This window comes from Oncorhynchus kisutch, linkage group LG25, assembly GCF_002021735.2.
Source record: "Oncorhynchus kisutch isolate 150728-3 linkage group LG25, Okis_V2, whole genome shotgun sequence".
Lineage (NCBI taxonomy): Eukaryota > Metazoa > Chordata > Actinopteri > Salmoniformes > Salmonidae > Oncorhynchus > Oncorhynchus kisutch.
Window position 1 is genome coordinate 3,735,868 of NC_034198.2, and position 25,505 is coordinate 3,761,372.

Genomic DNA, 25,505 nt, shown 5'->3' on the forward strand with positions numbered 1-25,505 from the left:
GTACTACCTGTTCACCCATGACTGCGTGGCCATGCATGACACCAACACAATCATCAATTTCACTGACAACATGACGGTGGTAGGCCTGATCGCCGGTGACGATGACGGTCAGTGACCTGGCGGTCAGTGACCAACCTTTCCCTCAATATCAGTAAAACCAAGGAGCTGATCCTGGACTACACGTCGACGGGGCTGCATTGGAGCGGGTCCAGAGCTTTAAGTTCCTCGGCGTCCAAATCACTAAGGACTTCAGATGGTCAACACACAAACAGTCATGAAAAAAGAGGTACCAGAGCATCAAGTCTGTCACCAACAGGCTCCTGAACAGCTTCTACCCCCAAGCCATAAGACTGCTAAATAGCTAAAAACAAAATGGCTACATGGACTATCTGCATTGACCCTTCTATTTTTTTTGCACTGTCTTTATGCACACACACCCACACACACACACACTATGCCCATTCTACACACACACTCACACTGATACTCCAAGACACACACAACACACAACACACACACTTCATTTTCTCCTACACCCATAACACTCACACACATCCATACTGACTCTACACACACACACATACAATCATCATATACTATTTTGATCATATATCCTGATTTTTAGTCACCTTACCCCTATACGGTATCTAACCCTACCACTCCAGTATCCCTGCACATTGTAAATATGGTAATGGAACTGACCCTGAAACTGACTCTGTATATACAGTGCCTTCAGAATGTGTTCATATCCATATACTTATTACACATTTGTTTGTGTTACAGCCTGAATTCAAAATGGATTGTATTTATTTATTTTCTCATCCAACTACACACAATACCTGGTGTACATAATGACAAAGTGAAAACATGTTTTTAGAAATGTTTGCAAATGTATTGAAAACTAAGTACAGAAATATCTAATTTATGTAAGTATTCACACCCCTAAGTCAATACTTTGTAGAAGCTCCTTTAGCAACGATTACAGCTGTGAGTCTTTCTGGGTAAGTCTCTAAGAGCTTTCCACACATGGAGTGTGCACCATTATTGTCTTCAGAATTCTTCAAGTTCTGTCAAATTGGTTGTTGATCACTGCTAGACAATCATTTGCAGCTGGTGCCATATATATCAAGCAGATTTAAGTCAAACCTGTAGCTTGGCGACTCAGGAACATTCACTGTCTTCTTGGTAAGCATATCCAGTGTCGATTTGGCCTTGTGTTTTATGTTATTGTCCTGATGAAAGGTGAATTAATCTCCCAGTGTCTGGTGGAAAGCAGACTGAACCAGGTTTTCGTCTGTGACTTTAGCTCCATTCTGTTTCTTTTTTTTCCTGAAAAACTCCCCAGTCCTTAATTAACAGTTACAAGCATATCCATAAACCCTGTGCTTGGAAATATGGAGAGTGGTACACGGTAATGTGTTCTGTTTTTATTGCAAATCCAATACAACACTTTGTATTCAGGACAAAAAGTGAATTGCTTTGACACATTTTGGTAGTATTACTTTACGTTAAACGTATTTAGGCTTGCAATAACAAAGAGGTTGAATACTTATTGACTTCTTAGGTCCCTTTTTTCTACATTTCTACCTGAATGACAAGAAAGAAAACACTTAGAAGATTGTAGAAATGTTAAAATCATGTAGGAGAATATAACACAATAGATATGGTAGGAGAAAATGCAAAGAAAAACCAACCAGAGTTTTTTTGGAGAGAGACCATGCTCTTACAATAGAATGTATTAGGGCATACTGAAACTTAGCTCGCTGAATGCCATTCCTATGGCTTAAATGGGGTGTCAGTAGTCTATGTTCAAGGTTTCAGGCTCATAACTTCAAAACAAAGAAGAAATATCCGTTTTAGTACAGGGACACAGTCTTGGAAATTCGTGTTTGCTCGCGCAATGAAGGACAGAACGCACCTACTAGTCCATGTTTCCTATTGAACATACTTCTTTCCGTAATAAATATTATAGTTTGAGTACATAAAAAAAATATATATACATAAAACACAATTACACTTTGATATTATGGGGTATTGTGTGTAGGCCAGTGACACAAAATCTCAATTTAATCCATTTTAAATTCAGGGGTGTGAATATTTTCTGAAGGGGCTGTTGCTTCTATTTCTCATGTTTTTGTTCTACTTATATCGATTACTGCTGTTGGAAAAGAGCAAGAAAGGCATTTCATTGTACTAGTGCATGTGACAAAAAAACTTGAAACTTGAAAATTGCTTATATAATTGCTTATAAACGCTAATACATTTTTATAAAGTTATGAAATACATATTTATTGATATTTTATACAGGTTTTAATAATGTTTATTATTGACAGCTTTTATAAATAAATAAATTAGAAAATAATATTTGATCTCTTAGTATTTTTTGTTGATTGGGAAAAATAGTAAACTGTACAGAAACATTTTCTGTTTATTTTTCCCTGTAATAAATATGTTTATGTTAATTAACTTGATAGAAATAATTCATAATATTACTTTCAGGTTAGGCATATTTGGTAACATTTGTCATAATATATTGTTTTAACAGACTCTTTTTAAACTCTTTTCTGAAAGTAATTATTTAATATACCCATATTGCATTGGAATGCATCACCACCCCATCACTGCACATACTGCTCGCAATCACAACATGCACATATCTGCACAAAAACATCAGTGTTTGCGTACACACACACACACATACACACACACACACACACACACATAGTGTACAAACCAAAGTGATTTTTCACAAACGGGAAATAATGTCAGGTCTTGTCTCCAAGGAGATGGAGGCAGTTGCTAAGATACTGTGACACTGGGATCTCTCCTCTTGCTCTCTCTCTCTCCCTCCCTTACACAGCACACAGTGTTGTCACCATGAATAGCACTAAATTATCTCAGTATCTTTCTTACTCTATTACAGATGACGTTGAACAGTGTTCTGTCTTTTCAGTCACAGTTCTATAAATAGAACAGATCCAGAAGTCTAAAGTACCAAAATGTCATTTCATTAGCAAGCTCACATCAGATGCTTATCAAGCAGACTGTTATTTTGTTTAGTAGAATCTCAAAGTATATTAAATTACTCACATTGTCAAACAATGCATGGAAACTAATGTTCACTACAATAGGATTGATTGCATGCAACTAGTGTGGCTATATCTGAAAAGACAGGGCATAGACAGCTATCCAACATCCTTGATACAAAGTGTCATGGAAATTATGATTATGTACCAGCACCTTCCTGTGCGTCTCCACAGTCCTAGCTGCACCTTTCCAGAGCTATCAGCATGCTACATGTGTCTTGCAATGGCATGTCACTGCCAAATCTCCATCCCCCTCTATCTTTCTATCTCTCTACCATGTGGATCCTAACACACCATTAAGAGTTCATGTGTTTGGCTGTATTGGAGATGGCGCTCATACACACCTCTCTCTCAATAGCAGAATTAGTCTCCTCAACTGTATTTCTGTCAGAGAGCCTCTCTGCACTGATGACACAAGCAATACAGCGATGAGTGTTTGTTCATTCAACATGCACACACACTCACACACGCGCAAATGCGCAAACAAACAAACTCACACACACACACACTGCCACACATGCAATGACACAGTGAGGATAGAGTGTAGCGAGAGGGGGGCAAGAGGGTAGGCAGGGAGTGGGGTGGGCTGGGCTTTGGTGGTGTGTGTTGAATCATTTTAAATGGCGCTAGGATTGTAAGGGGAAAAAGATGTACGGAGGAAGAGGAGAACGAGAAGGGATTGAAAAAGAGCCAGAGAGGGAGAGGACTAAGATTTCAAAAGAAGCATGGGGGAATGCAAGGGAGCTTGGGGGAATGCAAGGGAGCACGGGAAGAGGGAGAAAGAATGAAAAGGAGGAATATCCTCTGCACCACTGTGTGACTGGAAATTTAATAGAGAGAGAGAGGTAGAGGGGGAGAGAGAGAGATGGAGAGGGGGAGGGAGAGAGGACGAGAGAGGCAAAAGGCACAGAGACCGCATTGCTGTGCGGCTCTTAGCGAAAGCTATCAATTGTGAACTATGCTCACTACGGCATTCAGGGAGAGGAAGGGGAGGAGTCGAAAAGTGAGGGAGAGGGTGAACGAATGAGAGAGAGAGAGGTACATATCTGAGGGGTTCTTCATTTGAATATTCACCTCCACAGCCTGTACTGTGGAGATAGATGGGGGATGGAGGTGAGGGGAAGTGGTGCTGGGGGTGTGGTTGTATAAGCTACGACATTTGAACTTAACATGGGTTAATGTGGGTGCAGCTTGAACATTGATTGAGAGCAAATTCCACATGCAGTTTATTGCTGAGAATAGCTATAGTATTGTGTTTTATAATTCAACACAAGTCTTAATGGTATGCATGGAAACAGAGTGACAGGATCCAGTGCATTTTACAACCGGTTGCTGAAGTTGAGTGAAGGTGAAGGGCCATAACAACAGTCAAGGAGCAGAGTACACACAAGGTGGAGTAGTGTCACTAAGTAACTCCATTACTTTTAGATTAGGAGCCAAAGTTTGAGAAAGACAGGACAAAGAACAGACTAATGGGACCACATGCCACACATGGCATCCCAATATACATAATTGCTGTCCAAGGCTGCTATGTCCCCATAAAACCATTTGCTGTCATGTCCTTTCAGATGGTCCATGTTTTTTAAAATTGATTTGTTGTCCATCTGTCATAATAAGCCGTATGCCATGATGCCACAACCTTAGATAAAGTACCAAACTTTAAAACCCTAATTGAAAAGACAATGTGTTGTATGTCTAGGAAACTTTCATACTGCATTAAACCAATGTTGATTGTTCTGATATGTAAGGTTTATGCCACAATAGTACAACTGAAAATGTCCAGGGGGTAGTGAAATAGCATTCTTTGCCAAAAGGCCCAGTGGCAATATGCTCACTAACTGTGAGATGCAATTGTGAACCAGCAATATCCTGATCTGAAGACCACCACACTGCAGAGAAATCCGGTGCAACTTTTCCTGAAATGTGCAGAATTAATCAATGAATCGATCAATAGAGTGCTTAGTCACATCAAACACTTTACACTCTGTGACTACAGTTCGTGGCCGGCCATAGATGTATCTAGGTTCCCTCAAATCCACTGGACCTGAGTATAGCCCACTCACCCGGCATTACAGACCATAATGACATTAGTGCATCACAGCCATTTGTCTTGGAATATATATATATATATATATATATATATATATATATATTAACCTTCATTTAACTAAGCAAGTCAGTTAAGAACAAATGTCTTGGAATTTATATATACATACCTTCATTTAACTAAGCAACTCAGTTAAGAACAAATTGTTATTTACAATGAGTTTCTTGATCATGGCCGTTCATAATCAATGGTTGGTTGGTCTTCTGTGGTCCATGTTGTGGTCTACGCTGACTTCGTGGCATTCAGCTGCAGACCAACGGAATGTGCGTAAACTGTCGCTTATGCTGGAGTGCGAAAATACTATGCCAAACGGGCGCCGTCTCGTTTGCTGCCTGCGCGCGTCTCCAAGGATGAGAAGATGCTTGGATGCATCCATTACGGATTTCGTTCTTATTTGAACTGACTAACGATTTAACTATGTTAATGTATACGTTTCTGCACCCTGTTCGTGTAGTTTGTGGGTTCTGCTTATGTTGAACGTGCTATCGGTGTATGAAGTCCCTTCGTTGCGTTGGTGCTGCGGAATACAAGAGAGCCGAGCTAACATCCGAGGAAGAGAGCTAATCAATTTAGAGAAGAGAAAAAGAGGGATAGTTAAGGGGTTGGGGAACTGACGAGAAGAGAGGGAACGAAAGGAGAGAGAACGTCGACCTCACACCCCAGAAATTGAAACAGAAAGGTATGAGTCTATTGGACGTAGGTGAAATGGCCGTCGTAGTCAACCTATTTGTTATTTTGGTATGATTCTGCGTATATCAGGTGGAGACATTACCGTTTTATTTGCTCAAATTGCTTAGTATAAATGAATATCGGGGGAAACCATCGGGTTACAATTTAAAATGTTGGAAATCAAAGCTAATGTGTTGTAAGCCATTCTTAAGATAATTTCAAATAGAAAAGGTGCTGGAATCATACATCAGAGTATTTTGTAACATACCTGCCTAATGTTAAATAACATTATTTTTGCTGCATTTGTTTAGTTTAGTCAAGGAGAGTCGATGCAAGCCATTTTGTAATGCAGAATTAGGCCTATTCTAATTTCAATTGCGTTCCAAAGGTGCGCCGTAGCGCGAGGCTAGCTGCATTATTGGAATTATATGATCATTTATAGTCACCAGGGTTTATTGTGCTTTGGTCATACACTGAGGATAGATTACAACAATTTTTAATTTGAATGATATGGGAATGATCTAATTCGACTTTTTATTCCAATGATTTAGACTCTCCATTTTATGCCTTAAAATGACCAAATTAAGATTTAAAAAAAATCCCCTGCAAATGAAGTATTAGCCACCATTTTAACCGTAACATAATTTCCCCCATAAAACACTGATTTCAACTATTGTTTAAATAGTCTCATCCTGACCGGATTCCCACCTTCAACAACTCTGAATCCATTTAGTGTTGTCATAGTTACAGGAGATGATGTTAGCCTGCTGCACCTGTGTGGCTTTGTGTTAATCTCAGACCAGCTGTAAATATTAGGCCTAATTGAGCCTGGTATACAGGATCTCTCTTAATGCTCAGGTAGTCTTTAGCCTAAGAATATTCAAAGCCACAAATGCTAACACTTAAAAACTGCTTGTGTAATGCTTTATAACTTGTTATACCCATATAGGCTATTAACCTTAACACTGTCTCATAATAAGCTGTATAACAGGCTATATTAGGCCTATGTCTCTGTTATGTATCAACATTTCAACTGACTCAAAATGGCTGTTATTTAGTCATGATTAATATAAGACTATTATAATCATCTACATTATACATTATACAATGCATTATAACTGCATAATAATGCACATAATAGTTGCAGGCTTTTGAAGTAAATTATAACCAAAGGCTATTTATGTAAAGTGTCACCCCACAATAATCACCTCAACATGTGACCAGATCCAAAGAATAAAGCATTGGTAGAATATAGTGATTACACAATAATCATGTGTTTGGTCAGCAGGTTGCAGATCATTTGTTTCTTCACGATTGAATGCTTTCTTCTCCCACGACTGATTGTGTGTAGTTGTACATGGGTGCCACCATGTAGAGAATGTTTTTCAGCAGAATCGGCGGAATGAATACACCTCTGATCACGAGTAAACACAGTTCACTTTCATTGCAGTCACGTTGTATTCCTTCTCGCATCTATGCGATCTCCTCCTCACCCCCATGTGTAGTTCAATGCACAACACATCAGCTGTATGTGACCCGGTGAAAAAACCCTTCCAAGCCAAACCTCTACATACAGCCTACATTGTTGTCACATATTAGCTAAAGTGATGTCATAGTCATCATAGCTAATAGAACTAATGTGTTAGTAAACCCGCTACAATCATGCAGTAATGTTACAGTGTACAGTCAGTAAGCAGTTACACTGGTGGGCCCCGGTGGCAATACATTAGTCAAACCAAAAGTATACCTTAACTTGGAAGAGTTCCATGTGTTGTGTTGGAAAGTCATAGCTAGCTAGCTAACATAGCATCCCTTTGTTTGAGTAGGGTGTTTCAGTAGGCTAAACTAGATAGCTGCAATTGCTAGCTAAGTAAGTGAAACTGAAAGTGGAAAAAAATGACACTCTTTCTCCTTAAGTTTGGGAGAAATTAATTTGTTCAAAACTATTCAACTACTGTCTTTCTCTCTCTTTGAGTCAACTACTCACCACATGTTATGCACTGCAGTGCTAGCTATCATTTGATTGGGTGGACAACATGTCAGTTCATACTGTGAGAGCTCTGAAAGGTTGGAGGACATCCTCTGGAAGTTGTCATAATTACCATGTAAGTCTATGGAAGGGGTTGAGAACCATGAGCCTCCTAGTTTGTGTATTGAAGTCAATGTACCCTGAGCTGTCCTCCAGCTACACCATGGTGCTACCCAACAGAGTGCTGTTGAGGCTACTGTAGACCTTCTTTGCAAAATCATGTGTTTTAATCAATTATTTGGTGACATGATTGTATTAAGTATAGTTTTATCTAAAAAGGATAACTTTTAAAATGTGTATTGTAATGAAATTCACTGAGGAGGATGGTCATCCCCTTCCTCCTCTGAGGAGCCTCCACTGATATGTAACCAATTGACCCTAATAAGAGAATATGCACTATAGAATTGCACCATTGTACCATCGACAGTGCACAGAGTGTATGAAAGTGTCCTCAAAAAAAGGGATACATCTATGGACAACAATGTGTGTTCTGTTAGATGTTTTGATGGCCTTGGAAATGAGTCTTAGGGCTCGATTCAGTCCATATCGCTGAAGATAGAGCAGTAAACATTTAAGGCAATGTTCCCCCTTTGTCACAGAGACTGCATTCACGGTAAACACTGCATATATTGGCTCAATCGGAAAATACCTTTACATTTAAATCACTCTATACCACGGCTCTTCCACAATACGGATTGAATCGAGCCCTTAGTGAAGAGCAATCTTTCCCCTATCAAGCCATGGGTCTGGCTAATTAACATGTTTTACAATGGTTTGTCTCTCTGTCGTCTTGTAAAGCCCAACATACAGTTCTTATATAATGAAAATGGAAATTTCCTGAACAAGATCGGCACGATAAAATGGGACATTTTCACAATTATGGACAGGCCCATTGCCTCAGAGGCATCATCCTGTAGTGTAGGCCCCACTTAGATTGTGAGCGGACACCACACACATTGAATATATTCCCCTTCTCCAATTCTACTGTCTGTTGCAAAAACCTGGAGGCTATGTTATGCACATTGACACAATAATAATTTGTCTCAATGTTGCAATTATAGTGGAGGATCATGGATTGAAACTGTACTTTGGTGTGCGTGTGTGCTGGTTTCAGTGGCGATTTTCGCATGTAAATATTGGTAGGGGGAAAAAAAACATGTGGGATGCATGCCACCTAAGCCACTACACAACACAACATTAACAATGTTAACAATACATTAATTACACTATACCACTGCTACACCTGGCTATCAGCGGAGCCTTGTCTGGCAGCGAAACAGTTTACTCAGCCTCATTTACTGCCTTTAAAAAAACATAGCTGATATGGCTGACTTGCTTAAACTAATGTGGTTTCTACTGACAATTGTGATGTACAAACTATGGCATAAGGGTGACGACGAGCCGATAAGAGGCAATCCGGAATTTCAATTAAGACATTAATGAGCGAGCTAAGACCGACGGTGACAGAATTCAGGAATGGGGCTGTTCTTACAGTGTTCTCCCTGTACACCAAGTCAGAACTGTAGGATAAATAGTGGGCATATAAGCAGACAATGAAAGCTCTTGCAATATTTGATGATTACATTTCTCAAAAACAGGTTATAGGCTACATGTGCACCACCGAGTCAGAACAGTAGGCGAAATTAAGGGGCTGAAAATATACCAAATTATGAGGGGGAGGCACATGGGCTACTAACAGCTTACTACACAACATACACTTAGTATTACTTTATAGCTACAGAATACATATCTCCCTGGCATATTACATAATTTATGAAGCAGCAGACAATACATTTTTGGACTCACCTTGTTGTGCTGTGCTCACTTGAACAGGAAGGATGTGCGGCGGTCCTTCGTGGGTAAATGTTGTCATAAAACATTGTCATCAAAGTCTGTCATTCTCTGGATTTATGGTGCTTTCAAGACAACTGGGAACTTGGGAAAAAAAGGTTGAATCATGATGACGTCAGTGCTCTTCAGGTCGTAGCTCTAGAAAGAGTCCCAAGTTCTGAGTTCAAAGAAAGTTCAAAACGTATTTTCCCAGTCGTAGCTCATTTTTCCCAACTTCCCATTTGTCTTGAACTCACTAAAGTCAGATTTTGCACTTCCGAGTTAACAGTTGTTTTGAGTGCAGCACATATCATGCTTCATTGACAGCATGGTCAATGTTGAATGTTTATTATTTTCAACTAGGAAAAGAGACCCTTAATCTTAGACTTGGGACCACACAGCCACTCCACTGAATAGCAGGCTAATGATTGCTTTGCAATGCTTGCAGTTAGCCACTGATTCCTTCCAAACCACTTATTGTTGAATTTGCGATTTCCAACTTGTTGAGTAATGTTTATGTCCAATGGCCAATGAGCACCAATACGTTGTATCTATAATTTCTCTTCATTATTTCTCTTCATATGACAAGGATTAAAAAGGATTTGCCAGTAGATTGTTGACTTGAGTCATGATGATGACCGCTAGGTAAGATTTTGAAAGTATAATGTTGACATGATCAGGCCAATCAAAGCTACTGTAGATATAACGTGATTTGACGTCATTTTATCTGTGGCCAATGACCTTGAGCCTTCTTGGATGGGCACTTCTAATGTAACTCTATGGCAGCACTCAAGGGGCTATAATTTTCAAGGTCCACCCTTAAACTTGGCGGTGACGTAGTGTCCGCCACTATGAGTGACGGAACACTGAGCCAATCACGGCACAACGCTCCGTATTTTCTGCTGGCTTGCCCCATCACCATAGAAAGCACTGAGCTAGGCTGAAACACCTGCATTTTGGAGCTGCGTTACCCAAGAAAACAAAAAAAGAGACCATGCTTGTATGCAGCTTTATTAAGTCATTGATATACAGTACCAGTCAGACGTTTGGGCACACCTACTCATTCAAGAGTTTTTCTTTATTTTTACTATTTCCTACATTGTAGTGTAATAGTGAAGACGTCATAACTATGAAATAACACATGGAATTATGTAGTAACCAAAAAAGTGTTAAACAAATCAAAATATATTTTAGATTTTAGATTCTTCATAGCAGCCACCCTTTGCAGCCACCCTTTGCCTTGATGACAGCATTGCACACTCTTGGCATTCTCTCAACCAGCTTCACCTGGAATGCTTTTCCAACAGTCTTGAAGGAATTCCAACATATGCTGAGCACTTGTTGGCTGCTTTTCCTTCACTCTGCAGTCCAAATCATCCAAACCATCTCAATTGGGTTGAGGTTGAGTGATTGTGGAGGCCAGGTCATCTGATGCATCATTCAATAACGCTCCTTCTTGGTCAAATAGCCCTTACACAGCCTGGAGGTGTGTTAGGTCATTGTATTGTTGAAAAGCAAATGATAGTCCAACTAAGTGCAAACCAGATGCGATGGCGAATCGCTGCAGAATGCTGTGTGCCTTAAATTCTAAATAAATCACAGACAGTTTCACGAGCAAAGCACCCCCCACACCATCACACCTCCTCCTCTATGCGTCACAGTGGGTACCACACATGCGGAGATCATCCGTTCACCTACTCTGCATCTCACTAGGACACTGCAGTTGGAACCAAAAATCTCAAAACAGACTAAAGGACAGAATTCCCCAGTCTAATGTCCATTGCTTGTGTTTCTTGGCCCAAGCAAGTCTCTTCTTATTATTGGTGTCCTTTAGAAGTGGCTTCTTTGCAGCAAGTCATCCACGAAGGCCTGATTTACGGAGTCTCCTCTGGACAGTTGATGTTGAGATGTGTCTGTTACTTGAACTTTGTAACGGATTTATTTGGCCTGCAATTTCTGAGGCTGGTAACTCTAATGAACTTATCATCTGCAGCAGAGGTAACTCTGGGTCTTCCTTTCCTGTGGCGATCCTCAACAGAGCCAGTTTCATCATAGCGCTTTATGGTTTTTGTGACTGCACTTGAAGAAACCTTCAAAGTTCTTGACATTTTCCGCGTTGACTGACCTTCATGTCTTAAAGTAAATATGGACAGTTGTGTCTCTTTGCTTATTTGAGCTGTTCATGCCATAATATGGACTTGGTCTTTTACCAAATAGGGCTATCTTCTGTTTACCACTCCTTCCTGGCTCATACACATTAAGAAGGAAAGAAATTCCACAAATGAACTTTTAACAAGGCACACCTGTTAATTGAAATGCATTCCCGGTGACTACCTCATGAACCTGGTTGAGAGCATGCCAGAAGTTGCAAAGCTGTAATCAAGGCAAAGGGTGGCTACTTTGAATAATCTCAAATATAAAATATATTTTGATTTGTTTAACACTTTTTTTGGTTACTACATGATTCCATATGTGTTATTTCATAGTTTTGATGTCTTCACTATTATTCTACAATGTACAAAATAGTAAAAATAAAGAAATCCTGGAATGAGTAGGTGTGTCCAAACTTTTGACTGGTATTTTATTTGTTTTACATTGTTTGCAAACTGATATGTGACATGTATTAATGCCTAAATAACATGCAAAACAGGCAAGCACCCAGAACGTTTTATTTTTTATTTTCTAGAAATGTAGTGCTCAAAACAGGTGGGCCTCTGCCCCACCTGCCCTGAATGACTGGCTGGCTCGCCACTGGCTGGTGTGAGGGTGGGTAAAGAACATTTCTGTAGACCTATAATTAGCATATTCTTAATGGCTGCTAAGACAAGAAATATTTGAAAAGCGATTGATGTTTACCTAAACTGCTGCCTATACTGTATGCCGATTAGGATTCATGAAGAGTTTTTTTCCTGTTATTGTGAAAGGCAAGGGTCGGCCTTCGTGTGCAATGCATACGTTTTGAGGGATCATCACTGAACCAGATACTGTGACATGTTGGTGTATGTGCAATTGACGGTTTCTTTCTTTCCCCTGTATATATGTTACGTTTGGTCAAAAAATATATTGGACTCACTGAGGCTACTCAATAATTATTACTATTACTGAGCTGTAATCCACCAGCCCAGTACTTCAGATTGGTTTGGGTGAATTCTTTGAACACTTGTAAAGCACTTTCTTAATGACCCTTTTGTCAGAGAAGGAAATATACTATGACTACTGAGCAAGTGTGTGGGCTGTTGACATGCAGTCACTCGACCACGTAGTAGCCTACGGAACCCTAAAAGCTTGTGGCTTCCGTGTTAATTGAGCAAAAAGAGAGACACTGATTTGTTGAAAACGACTGAAGTACATCTGCTAGCAAACTGCTAACTGCACAGTGCTAGAGTGGAATAGGATAGTGCACTGGGCAGTAAAACACAAGATGGTGTGTGAGTCCGGTGCCATAGCAACCAGGTTTCTAGGACCACATGAATTCATGGCACTGCATAGGAGAGAGGATGTTTTGGGCTAACTATAAACCCGGGTTCAAATCTGACTATTCACCAGAGAAGTATGATATGAATGGATATATCAATAAGTTGACCTTTTGTAACGTTTGTTTGAACTGCAGGGCCTTTACCTACATACATTATTTTATTGAAGGTCTCCATCTTTGTCGGTCTTAAAGGGACAGTACAGGGTAGTTTGTGTGGAGGAGGATGGAATGGGGTTCCCATGTTTGTATATATGCTAAGATGACCATGTTAGCTATTTTACTACCCAAATTCCGGCGCACAATTGGCCCAGCGTCGTCCGGGTTAGGGTTTGGCCGGGGAAGGCCGTCATTATAAATAAGAATTTGTTCTTAATTAACTGACTTTCCTACGTTAAAAAATAAAGGTTAAATAAAAATTGTGAAAGCACTGTATTCTATGTGGCAGAAATGACCAGGTAGAAATCATATAGTTAAATGGTACACATCAATAACCTATAAATTACTTGTTTGTGTCTACATAAAAAAAATGCAGTATGTGTACATCCTGAGTAGTCTGATGGTATCACACAAGAGGTGCAGGGCTGAGTTGCTTAACAGAAAAACCTGTTCACTGTGTAATGGACTATTGAAATGATATTACACTCCCCTCCATATGTATTTGTGATAGTGAGGGTAAATGTTTCATTTGGCTCCAGCATTTTAGATTTCAGATGGAATGTTTCATATTAGCCGACGGTACAGAATGTCACCTTTATAATCTTAGGGTATTTTAATACATGTCTGTTTTGCTGTTTTGAAATGAAAGCGATTTATGTATCTAGTCCCCCCATTTGAAGAAGTTATAAGTATTTGGACATTGACTTATAGTGTATTAGTTTAGTATTTGTTCCCATATTCCTTGCACACAATGACTACATTAAGCTTGTGTCTCTACAAACTTGTTGGATGCATTTGCGGTTTGTTTCTGTTTTGAATGATGTTTTTCCTAATAGGAACTGAATGGTAAATAATGTGCCATTTTATATTATTATGGATAATCACGAATGAGGCACAAAGATCATACCCCCCCCCCAAACATGTTAACCTCCCTGTTATTGGTAACGGTGAGAGATAAGCATCTTTTGTTGTAGCCTCTGAACAGCATCTCGCTCATCATTATTCATGATTCATTCATGATTTTTCTTAATCATGGCATTATCAGGATTAATCTGGAAGTGAAACATCTAATCTACTCACTTAGAAATAACACTACTCCAGTCATCACTCACCGTTCAGTTTCTATCGGGCAAAACACAACCTAATCAAATTTCAAATGCTCCCAACCAGTTTTTAGAGTCACAAGCTTGATGTAGTTACATTGTGTGCAAGGAATATGGACCAAATACTAGACTAGTTACATGAAGTGCTTTCCTTTCTAAATGGTAAAACAGATCATGTGCATGAGAATACCCTCAAATAAAGGGTGGCATTCCTTATTGTTGTCTCATATTAAACATTTGATCTCAAATCCAAAATGCTAGAGTATAGAGCCAAATTAAAAATTCCTAAATACATATGAGGGGAGTGTAGAAGCAATACTAGGGGGTCCCTCACGTTTAATTCAGGATCTTGCACCCCAGTCCAACCCTATAGGCCTATTGGAGGATGCAGACCAGTCAGGAGAGGTGCAGATGCAGACCAGACAGGAGAGAAGCAGATGCAGACCAGTCAGGAGAGGTGCAGATGCAGACCAGTCAGGAGAGGTGTAGATGCAGACCAATCAGGAGAGGTGTAGATGCAGACCAGTCAGGAGAGGTGCAGATGCAGACCAGTCAGGAGAGGTGCAGATGCAGACCAGTCGGGAGAGGTGCAGACCAGTCAGGAGAGGTGCAGATGCAGACTAGACAGGAGAGAAGCAGATGCAGACCAGTCAGGAGAGGTGCAGATGCAGACCAGTCAGGAGAGGTGTAGATGCAGACCAATCAGGAGAGGTGTAGATACAGACCAGTCAGGAGAGGTGCAGATAACTGGGTTACACTTTGGTGTGGCAGTACACCTCAGCAACTTTCACTGGGGACAGTTTTATAGTTGGAATGTGATACAAAACGAGGCAACGTTGTGGTTTTGGACCAAGCGGATGGATGCCTCCGAGCGGTCAGGTAGGCTGTGAGGAGTGTTTATTCTACTGGACAAACAAATATAGATGTATGTACAGGTACAGGAACGTTTTCAGACCCTTTGACCTTTTCCAAATTTTCTTATGTTACAGCCTTATTCTAAAATGGATCAAATCAAATAAATTCCCCATCAATCGAGACACAATACCCCATAATGACAAAGCGAAAACAGGTTTTTAGAAATGTTTCAAACAGAAATACCTTATTTACATAAATATTCAGACCCTTTGCTGTGAGACTTGAAATTGAGCTCAGATGCATCCTGTTTCCATTCATCCTTGAGATGTTTTCAATGGAGTCCACCTGTGGTACATTCAATTGATTGGACGTGATTTGTAAAGGCACACACCTGTCTATATAAGGTCCCACAATTGATAGTGCATGTCAGAGTAAAAACCAAGCCATGAGGTCGAAGGAATTGTCTGTAGAAGTCCGAGACAGGATTGTGTCGATGGCACAGATCTGGGGAAGGGTACCAAAACATTTCTGCAGCATTTGGTGCCCTTCCCCAGATCTGTGCCTCGACACAATCCTGTATCTGAGCTCTACGGACAATTCCTTCGACCTCATGGCTTGGTTTTTGCTCTGGCATGCACTGTCAACTGTGGGACCTTATATAGACAGGTGTGTGCCTTTCCAAATCATGTCCAATCAGTTGAATTTACCACAGGTGGACTCCAAACAAATTGTAGAAACATCTCAAAAACAGAGTGGCCTCCATCATTCTTAAATGGAAGAAGTTGGTCAGGGAGTGGACCAAGAATCCGATGGTCACTCAAACAGAGCTCTAAAGTTCCTCTGTGGAGATGGGAGAACCTTCCAGAAGGACAACCATCTCTGCAGAACTCCACCAATCAGGCCTTTACAGTAGCATGGCCAGGCGGAAGCTACTCCTCAGTAAAAGGCACATCAAAGCCCGCTTGGAGTTTGCCAAAAGGCACCTAAAGACTCTCAGACCATGAGAAACAAAATTCTCTGGTCTGATGAAACCAAGATTGAATTATTTGGCCTGAATGCCAAGGGTCACGTCTGGAGGAAACCTTGCAACATCCCTACGGTGAAGCATGATGGTGTTTAGCATCCTGTTGGGATGTTTTTCAGTGACAGGGACTGGGAGACTGGTCAGGATTGAGGGAAGATGAACGGAGAAAAGTACAGAGAGATCCTTGATGAAAACTTGCTCTAGAGTGCTCAGAACATCATACTGGGGTGAAGGTTCACCTTCCAACAGGACAATGACCCTAAGTACATAGCCAAGACAATGCAGGAGTGGCTTCGGGACAAGTCTCTGAATGTCCTTGAGTTGCCCAGCCAGAGCCCGGACTTGAACCCGATCGAATATCTCTGAAGAGACCTGAAAATAGCTGTTCAGCGATGCTCCCCATCCAACCTGACAGAGCTTGAGAGAATCTGCAGAGAAGAATGGGAGAAAATGTCCAAGTACAGGTGTGCCAAGCTTGTAACGTCATACACATTAAGACTCGAGGCTGCAATCACTGCCAAATGTGCTTAAACAAAGTACTGAGTAAAGGGTCTGAATACTTATGGAAATGTGATATTTCATTACTTTATTTTAATACATTTGCAAAAAAAATAAATGATTTGTCATTATGGGGTATTGTGTGGTATTGATCAGGGGGAAAAAACAATTTAATCCATTTTAGGATAAGGCTGTAACGTAACAAAATGTGGAAAAATTCAAGGGGTCTGAATACTTTCTGAACGCACCGTATATAAACTTATTCATGGAGGACACAGTGTTCTTGGGGACCTTCAATGCTGCAGAAATGTTTTGGTGCCCTTCCCCAGATCTGTGCCTCGACACAATCCTGTATCTGAGCTCTACGGACAATTCCTTCGACCTCATGGCTTGGTTTTTGCTCTGGCATGCACTCTCAACTGTGGGACCTAATGTAGACAGGTGCGTGCCTTTCCAAATCATGTCCAATCAGTTGAACTTTCCACAGGTGGACTCCAAATAAATTGTAGAAACATCTCAAGGATGATCAATGGAAACAGGATGCACCTGAGCTCAATTTTGAGTCTCATAGCAAAGGGTCTGAATACTTACGTAAATAAGGTATTACAGTTTTATATTTGTATTATATCTGCAAAAATGTCTAAAAACCTGTTTTCGCTTTGTCGTTATGGGAAGTGTGTGTAGATTGCTGAGGAAATGTTTTGATTTAATCCATTTTAGAATTGGCCTGTAATGTAACATATTGTGGAAAAAGTCGAGGAGTCTAAAAACTTTCCGAAGGCACAGTATATTATGTCCCCCCCCCCACATCTAAAACCGAAGTTGCGCCCCTGCCCCTCAGTACCACAAAGCAGACCCCCCAGTTCTTAGTAATCAGTACAACCAATTGTGATTCAATGAATATCTGTCTTTCAGAACAAGGTCTAGGTCACCATTTATTGGATGTGGGGAAACTTTTAGCTGGTTCCCTCATGTAGCAGTAGTTGTGTCCCATTGATTTTAAAAATGGGTTATACTTCATTAAATATAATTTCAAACTGACAGTACAGTACTTGCTTGTTATTGTCTTTTAAAGTGATGTTGGTATGTGATCAAGTCTATTTACCTCTGCAAATACCTTTTCTCCACGCACATTACCGTGTGTATGATTGTGCTCATAAATACCAAAGGTGTTTCTTTTACTCTCATCATTGAGTAATGAATCAAACGCTACATTTATTTCATGACCAATATTTATTTTGCTCTAGGCCTGTGGTGCTTTGAGTTGTGACACACCTTAGCTTTCAAGTGAGCTCTTTAGAATTTTGTGATCCACGTTTTGAACAAGTATCAAGCCTCGACCAACATTTTTACCTCGACCTATGAATTAAATAATAGGTGACTCACTAGTAGTAGGCTCTAGAGCCAAATTTGTGAGAACCAATGCTCTAGTGTAAACCTGAAGGTTTACATGCTTTCCATGCATTTTATCTATTGACCATCAATCTTGCAATTGCATACCACATGATTAAATATTTCACAGTGCTTCTACAGTTACAGAGCTAATGTGTCAGTACTTGTGCCTTGTTCAGTTGTCTGATCCCCTTTCTTTCTTTCTTTCTTTCTTTCTCGCTCTCTCTCCCTCCTACAGTGAGGAGCATCTACAATCCATAGAGACACCCCTTTCAAGAGCCGATTCACCAAACATCTCCTTTTTTATTGGAATAATTGTCAGGGGACAATTATTAATTCTCAAAAAAAAATATGCTGAAAAATAGACGGCATTCTATATTTAAACTGACATGAACAAACTCAAGTTAGGAAATATAAATGATAAATCAAGAGACCATTTAATATATAACAGTTCTTCATGGTTTTTAAAACGACTTGAAAGAGAAGAATAGAATGTACTAGTAAAATGAACATCAAGAGAACCGCTTAATTGTCTTGTATCAGAGGTGATTTATCAACATAATAGAACTAAGGGTGGGTCATGACCAATTTGCCATGCATGTTGTCATGATGACCAGCCCCTCCACCCCCTCCCCCCTCCTCTGGTTGGTCCAGCTTTTGCTGTGGCTTCACCACCATGGACCTCAGCTGACAGAGGCCGTACCCCCATGTCCCAACCCCTGTAGCTGCTCCAATCAGGCAAGCCGCGTCATCTGTACAAGGAAGAGTTTAGAGGACGTACCGGACAGTATATCTGTGAACACAAGATACCTCAACTTACAAGAGAACACGATTCAGGTAAATGCCTTTCTCTCATTACATTTACCCACAATTCATACATGTACGCATATGAACAGAGTATGCTTTACGACAGAGAGGTTTCATATGGCTACAATGTACCAGCATGTTTTTATATCTCTCAACAGGTGATAAAGTCAGACACCTTCAAGCACCTGCGGCATTTGGAAATACTGCAGCTCTCCAAGAATCACATCCGACAGATTGAGGTGGGCGCGTTCAATGGCCTGCCAAACCTCAACACCCTTGAGCTCTTTGACAATCGCCTCACGCTGGTACCATCGCAGGCCTTTGAGTACCTCAGCAAGCTGCGGGAGCTCTGGCTACGGAACAACCCCATCGAGACACTGCCAGCGTACGCCTTTCACCGCGTTCCCTCCCTGCGCCGGCTCGACCTGGGCGAACTCAGAAAGCTGGACTACATCTCTGAGGCCGCCTTTGAGGGCCTGGTCAACTTGCGCTTCCTGAACCTGGGCATGTGCGGCCTGAAGGACATCCCCAACCTCACACCCTTGGTCAGACTGGAGGAGCTGGAGCTGTCAGGAAACCAGCTGGGGATTGTCAGGCCGGGCTCCTTCCAGGGCCTGGTGTCACTGCGCAAGCTGTGGCTCATGCACTCCAAGGTGACGGTCATTGAGCGCAATGCCTTCGACGACCTGAAGAACCTGGAGGAGCTCAACCTGTCCCACAACTCTCTGCATTCACTGCCCCACGACCTCTTCACACCGCTGCACCAGTTGGAGCGGGTGCACCTCAACCACAACCCCTGGGTGTGCAACTGCGATGTCCTGTGGCTCAGTTGGTGGCTCAAGGAGACAGTGCCCAGTAACACCACATGCTGTGCCCGTTGCCACGCGCCCCCAGTCCTGAAGGGCCGCTACATCGGTGAGCTGGACCAGAGCCACTTCACATGCTACGCTCCTGTCATCGTAGAGCCACCCACCGACCTTAATGTCACAGAGGGTATGGCTGCGGAGTTGAAGTGTCGCACTGGCACCTCCATGACGTCTGTCAACTGGCTCACCCCAAATGGCACCCTCATGACCCATGGATCGTACCGCGTCAGGATCTCAGTCCTTCATGACGGAACCCTGAATTTCACCAACGTTACTGTGCAGGACACGGGCCAATACACCTGCATGGTGACCAACTCCGCAGGCAACACCACGGCGACTGCAGTGCTCAACGTGTCCTCCTCCGACTCCAGCAACCCCTACAGCTTCTTCACCACCGTCACTGTTGAAACCGTGGAAACAAACAATGGTGAAGATGCTGGGAGGCAGTACATCAACGAAACCTACGTACCACCAGATTACCTGGGTCCCACTTTTTCAGGAGGGGTACTGGGTAAAGGCAGGGCTGGATTCACCATATCTCCATCTCGCTCTTCTCTCCACTCTTTCTCCCCGCGTGCCACCAGAAACACTGAAAATACAGTCACAGTGTCAATAATGGATGTCACAAACATTACTGGCCTGGACGACGTGATGAAGACCACCAAGATCATCATTGGCTGCTTTGTGGCCATCACCTTCATGGCAGCCGTGATGCTTGTGGTCTTCTACAAGCTGAGGAAGCAGCACCAGCTGCACAAGCACCATGGCCCCACCCGCGCTATTGAGATCATCAACGTGGAAGACGAGATTGGTGCCGGGGCCGGGAGCGGCATCTCAGGGGGATCGACCATGCAATCTGGGTGCGGAGGAGACGGAACATTGAGGATGCATCACCCGGAAATAGTCAACCTTCCCAACATTGGGCGATCAGAGCATCTTAACCATTACTACAAGGCCAATCATTTCAACAACAATGTGATGGGTCTGAGCATTGGGACAGGGGCAGGAGTCGGTACTCTAAGCAACAAGAACAATCTATCTCCACTTAACCAGCAAGGCCAGGATATCCCAATCTCCTGTACACAGGTTCCAATCCCCTCCGCCACTTTCCAGACCATGTCTGGAAATGGCACCAACACCAACCCTCTTTCTGTTTCCCCACCTCTGCCAATGTCCCTCCCCATGCCCCCAATGGGATTACATGGATCGATCAAGGGTTTCATGGGCCAGAACCAGAACCCACAAATGGAACCTCTTCTGTTCAAGGGAAACTCAAAGGAAAACGTTCAAGAGACTCAAATTTGAGAACAAAGAGTGAGGAAAGAGAGAGAGTGCAAGGGAACGACAGAGAGGGGATTGATGGCTGGTTTACGCACTGAATGATTAGACACTACAGTGCATTGACATTACACCAAGAGAGAGGATAGACTGACGCCGCAATACACAAACGCATAGGCTGGTCAGCTAAAGTGTACTGAGCCAAGGATTACCACAATGGGCCACTTGTGTTTGTAGTAACGGTCACGGCAATGGAGTTAAATATCGAACATCGCTACAATGTAAATCTGTGCCAAAGCAAATGTTTCTTGCAGTTTCTATGAGTTGTATTCACATAGAAGAAAGTACTGTGGCTCAATTCCCTAAGTCATTGTTGGCCAGTCTGTCAAGACATGCACAGCACGTACCACATTGAAGTTTGAGTTATGAGACGTAACAGGACTAGACATTTCTAGTCATTTCTCTTTTACAGAAAACACTTGTGAAAGACACTCTGGTATAAACTCAATAGTCTCCCTTGAGGCTGTAGGTAGGCATAAATGGAAGGACAAAGGGTACAGTACAGTACAAATTACTGTGAAAATTCACAAATTCTATAAGTATATTTTCATTTGAGTATGTAACATTGCAGATTCCAATGCAGAGATATTTTGGAGGATGAATGAGCTGTAATAGTTTGTTTTGTGAATTATCAGGGGTGGTGATTGTGAAGGTTGAATTATACACTACATATGTTTTGAGTTTGGCTACTCATCCAAAACAGAAGGGCTCAATTGCAACACTCATTGTGATGCTATGAATTTGGCTTCCATGAATATTGTAAAATCGTAGGAGAGGTCCCCCAGTGTTCTGTTAGACAAGCTTTTGTCTGTGATAACTGGACAATTCTGTTCTGGTTTGTCTTGAGAGTATATTCCATATATTCCAGCAGGCTACTTGATTATTCAAATGAGAGCTTCAGGTGCCTGCATGTGCCATCAGCAAATGCAGGTGAAATAACTAAACAGTGAGCTAATATCATGCAAAGAATTGTATGGGCAATGGAAATGTTGACCAAGTGTAAAACAACAGATCAGTGGCAAGATATTTGCTAGAAGTGGGGAATTTGTTATGAACTCCTTTCTCATGGTGACCATTTTGATGCTACATAATGCCGTCAACAGGGTGATTAAAATGCCTGTCTTTGCCATGGCATTCAGTCGATGGGTTCAACCACCATATTTGGTTTAGTGTAACAGAAATGAATGATAATAGTATTTGGTTGTGTGACAGTTGGACAAACCACCTTTTTACAGTGTACCTTTCATGTGTTGATACCATTTAAAGCTTTGTGCATTTAAACTGTCTTCAATTATTTTTGCTTAGTTTGATATAATGTGTACAATTGTCTAGCCATGTATCATTCACATAAATAAATAAATCATATATCGAGGTCATGGAGGTCAGTGGAAACCAATTGAAAACAAACAATAGTTATAAAGAGTGATACAGTAGGCTACATTTTTAAATATAGGTTGAACCTATATGGTATACGATTCATCCATTAGTCATCTTGGTAATCCTAGTATGATGTCTGTTCTTAAATATCTCGTGACAGGCTTTTAGTCATTCTACTGAGAGAGTTACATTGGCATTAAAAGGACGCTTAAAGTGGCACAGAATCCAGTTTGTCTCCTGAAAAAGCTTCCGCTTCACTTCTTAACCTCAAGAAAATCTGAAAATGGTTGTTGCAATTGAGAGCAAACTGATCACGCCAACCATATTCAAGTGGAAGAGCGATTGTTGAGATTAGATGTATGTCTAACTGTAATACTACACACAGCAAGTAGTATTTTTGTATATGGAGGTGATCTTGCACCAACATGCTGCTCTGTGTGATTTGTTATCCACTCAACATTTCCTTTTGCTGCACCCGTCTCTCCTCGCAGAGCTGCTTACATTTTCAGAGCTGGTGCCTTGAGTGAGTGGGGATGGTTGGTTCTTCTGGTTACTCCCGTAATGAGAAACAAAGGCGCATGTTTTTGGGGAATTTAATGATAACATGAATAATAATATGGTCAATTCTGATAGAACATATGATTATATCTGTTGTGTTAGACATTTACATAGGGCTTTCATTTAGTTTGATCAGGATTAGTATATGAATACAACATGCAAAACTGTAGTCAACAACGGGTCAGTTTATAGGTTGCCCAACCAAGGAACTATGAGGGAGTTTTTCCTTTACGTTTTACACCCAGTTTCAGTAATTATGGTACTTCTTCTGAAAAAGCGTGAAGTAGAATAATGATATAGTATTTTACTAATGTGGTCCGGCAGACACTTTTTGCGAGCAGGGTTCAACTGTTTCCCTACTGAGACGCTACTAGAATATAAATGAAGACTAAAAACTCCAACATGTGGCTGCACTGGTGATGTGCTACATTTGGTAACTGCCCTGTCAGGTTTAAAAGAGCATATTAAATACCTCTGAGTGTGCTACATGAGAGTAAACCACAGAACAAGATCTTGGAATTATAATATTTGGCCCAATGTTTGATGATCAACATCGCTATTGTAGACATGTCACTTTCATACCATTGGAGAAACTATGTCTATTATTAAGCTATATTATTATTTATACATTTTGTATTATTCTTGTTATTATCATTATTATTATAAGGACCCTGTTACACCCTGAAATGAATGGTGTAGTAAATGTCTACCCAACAGGAATATGATGGAAGAAATGCACAACAGGAACTACTATACAGTCACTACTAAACCATGCCCGAGTAACAACACCAGTAAAGAACACATGAACTTTGACAACTATGTCATCTTTACTCTACTTTACAAAAGAAGATGATGATGGCCTCTTGCAACAGATGGAACTGAGTCTGTCATTGTCAACCCCCCCCCCCCCCCCCCACAGTAATGGAATACTGTATTGTAAACCACAAACTGCCCTTTTGGTACGAGATTCCGTTTGATAAACAGAACGAGAAACTGAACTATGTTGTTTTCTGGAAAGCTTTTTAATGACGTGAAAGAAATGAAGTTAAGCTATAGCAAACATATAGATTTCTTTAAATGCAAAATAATAAAAGCATCATTTTTGTGTTCATTTGTTTAAAAGAATTCCGCAAGTGTTGGTTGTATCTAAAGTGTAATATTATTGATATGGTCATTATCAATGTACTGTCATCTGATGTCACTTATAAATCATAAACCCAGGGATACAAAATGGTGTAGTAGGAGGTTTGAAACATTGTACTACTTTTCTATTCAACTTTGGCCACATCAATACATATGGTATTTACACTTCTATGATTGTCTTACAATGACTGAGAGGTACTATACGTTGCTGTCGATGCCAGTTTGGCTTAAGTTTCTGCCAGCTGTAAAGAATATTTCTCATTAAGAACTGTTCAACACACACAGTTCCAATTTAGTTTTGTTGTTTTCCCATCTTGAGCACCACATACTACAAAACACTTGAGTTTATCAGTTAAGCCAGGTAATATTCTGATGACATGATAATACATTAAGTTACAGCGTGGATTTTATAACACAAAAATGAAATGAATTCTGAACAATATCACTTCTTCTGTGTGTTTTGTCATTTTTAGTTTTCCGACCTCTTATGAAGAGAAGGGAGTTAAGTACTTCATTGACCACTAGTACGGTGCCCATGTTAGGTCAGAGTCACATCAATGGAAGTTGTGTCAGAGTCAATTCATTAAAAAACGTTTGTTGGACATGACTGTAAAAACACCAGCAAATCAAGTCCAAGTGATTTTAATTTAGGAAATCTGTTACAAAGTATTTCCACACAAGGTTTGAAATGTTTTAGTCAAATGTTATATCTGTTTGGGCTTCTTGCGGTCAATTTGCAGTTTAACAATCATTTATAATTATGTTCCGACCCCATCCGCTCAAGAAAAAATCGTCCCATGGCTGAATGATCCCTGCTTTATGCCATTTGGACTACTAGTGTGCGGCCTAATGCAAGGATGGGCAACTGGAGGTCCCTTATGTAGGCCCACTGATCAATTTAAACAAAAATGTTAGTCGATGTCTCCATTTACTGTTGCGAGTTAGAATAGTATAATATCATTTAGCAATTTCGCAATTTGGTTGTGCATCAGCAGTTTTTCTCTTGTTATGTCAGTTACTGGCTGTCACTCAATTAGCCATGTAAGGAAAAAAGTATATTGGTAAGTTAGTCTAGCAGCCAGCTTGTAGTATTAATGGTTGATTTACCCCATTGGTTTTGTTAGTCACTCTCAATCAGATATCATATTAAGATAAGCTGTGTAGAATTGTGTAGAATTGCATTAAATGTGTT

General features: G+C 40.9%; 1 protein-coding gene across 1 annotated transcript; it reads left to right on the forward strand.

The window, feature by feature from the left end:
* The first annotated feature begins 5,395 nt into the window (after positions 1 to 5,395).
* On the forward strand, positions 5,396 to 25,505 carry LOC109870047 (leucine-rich repeat-containing protein 4B). Its single transcript, XM_020460364.2, has 3 exons — positions 5,396 to 5,872; positions 18,463 to 19,061; positions 19,190 to 25,505. The coding sequence occupies exons 2-3, from the start codon at positions 18,819 to 18,821 to the stop codon at positions 21,200 to 21,202; spliced, it is 2,256 nt and encodes a 751-aa protein (XP_020315953.1). The 5' UTR covers positions 5,396 to 5,872; positions 18,463 to 18,818; the 3' UTR covers positions 21,203 to 25,505.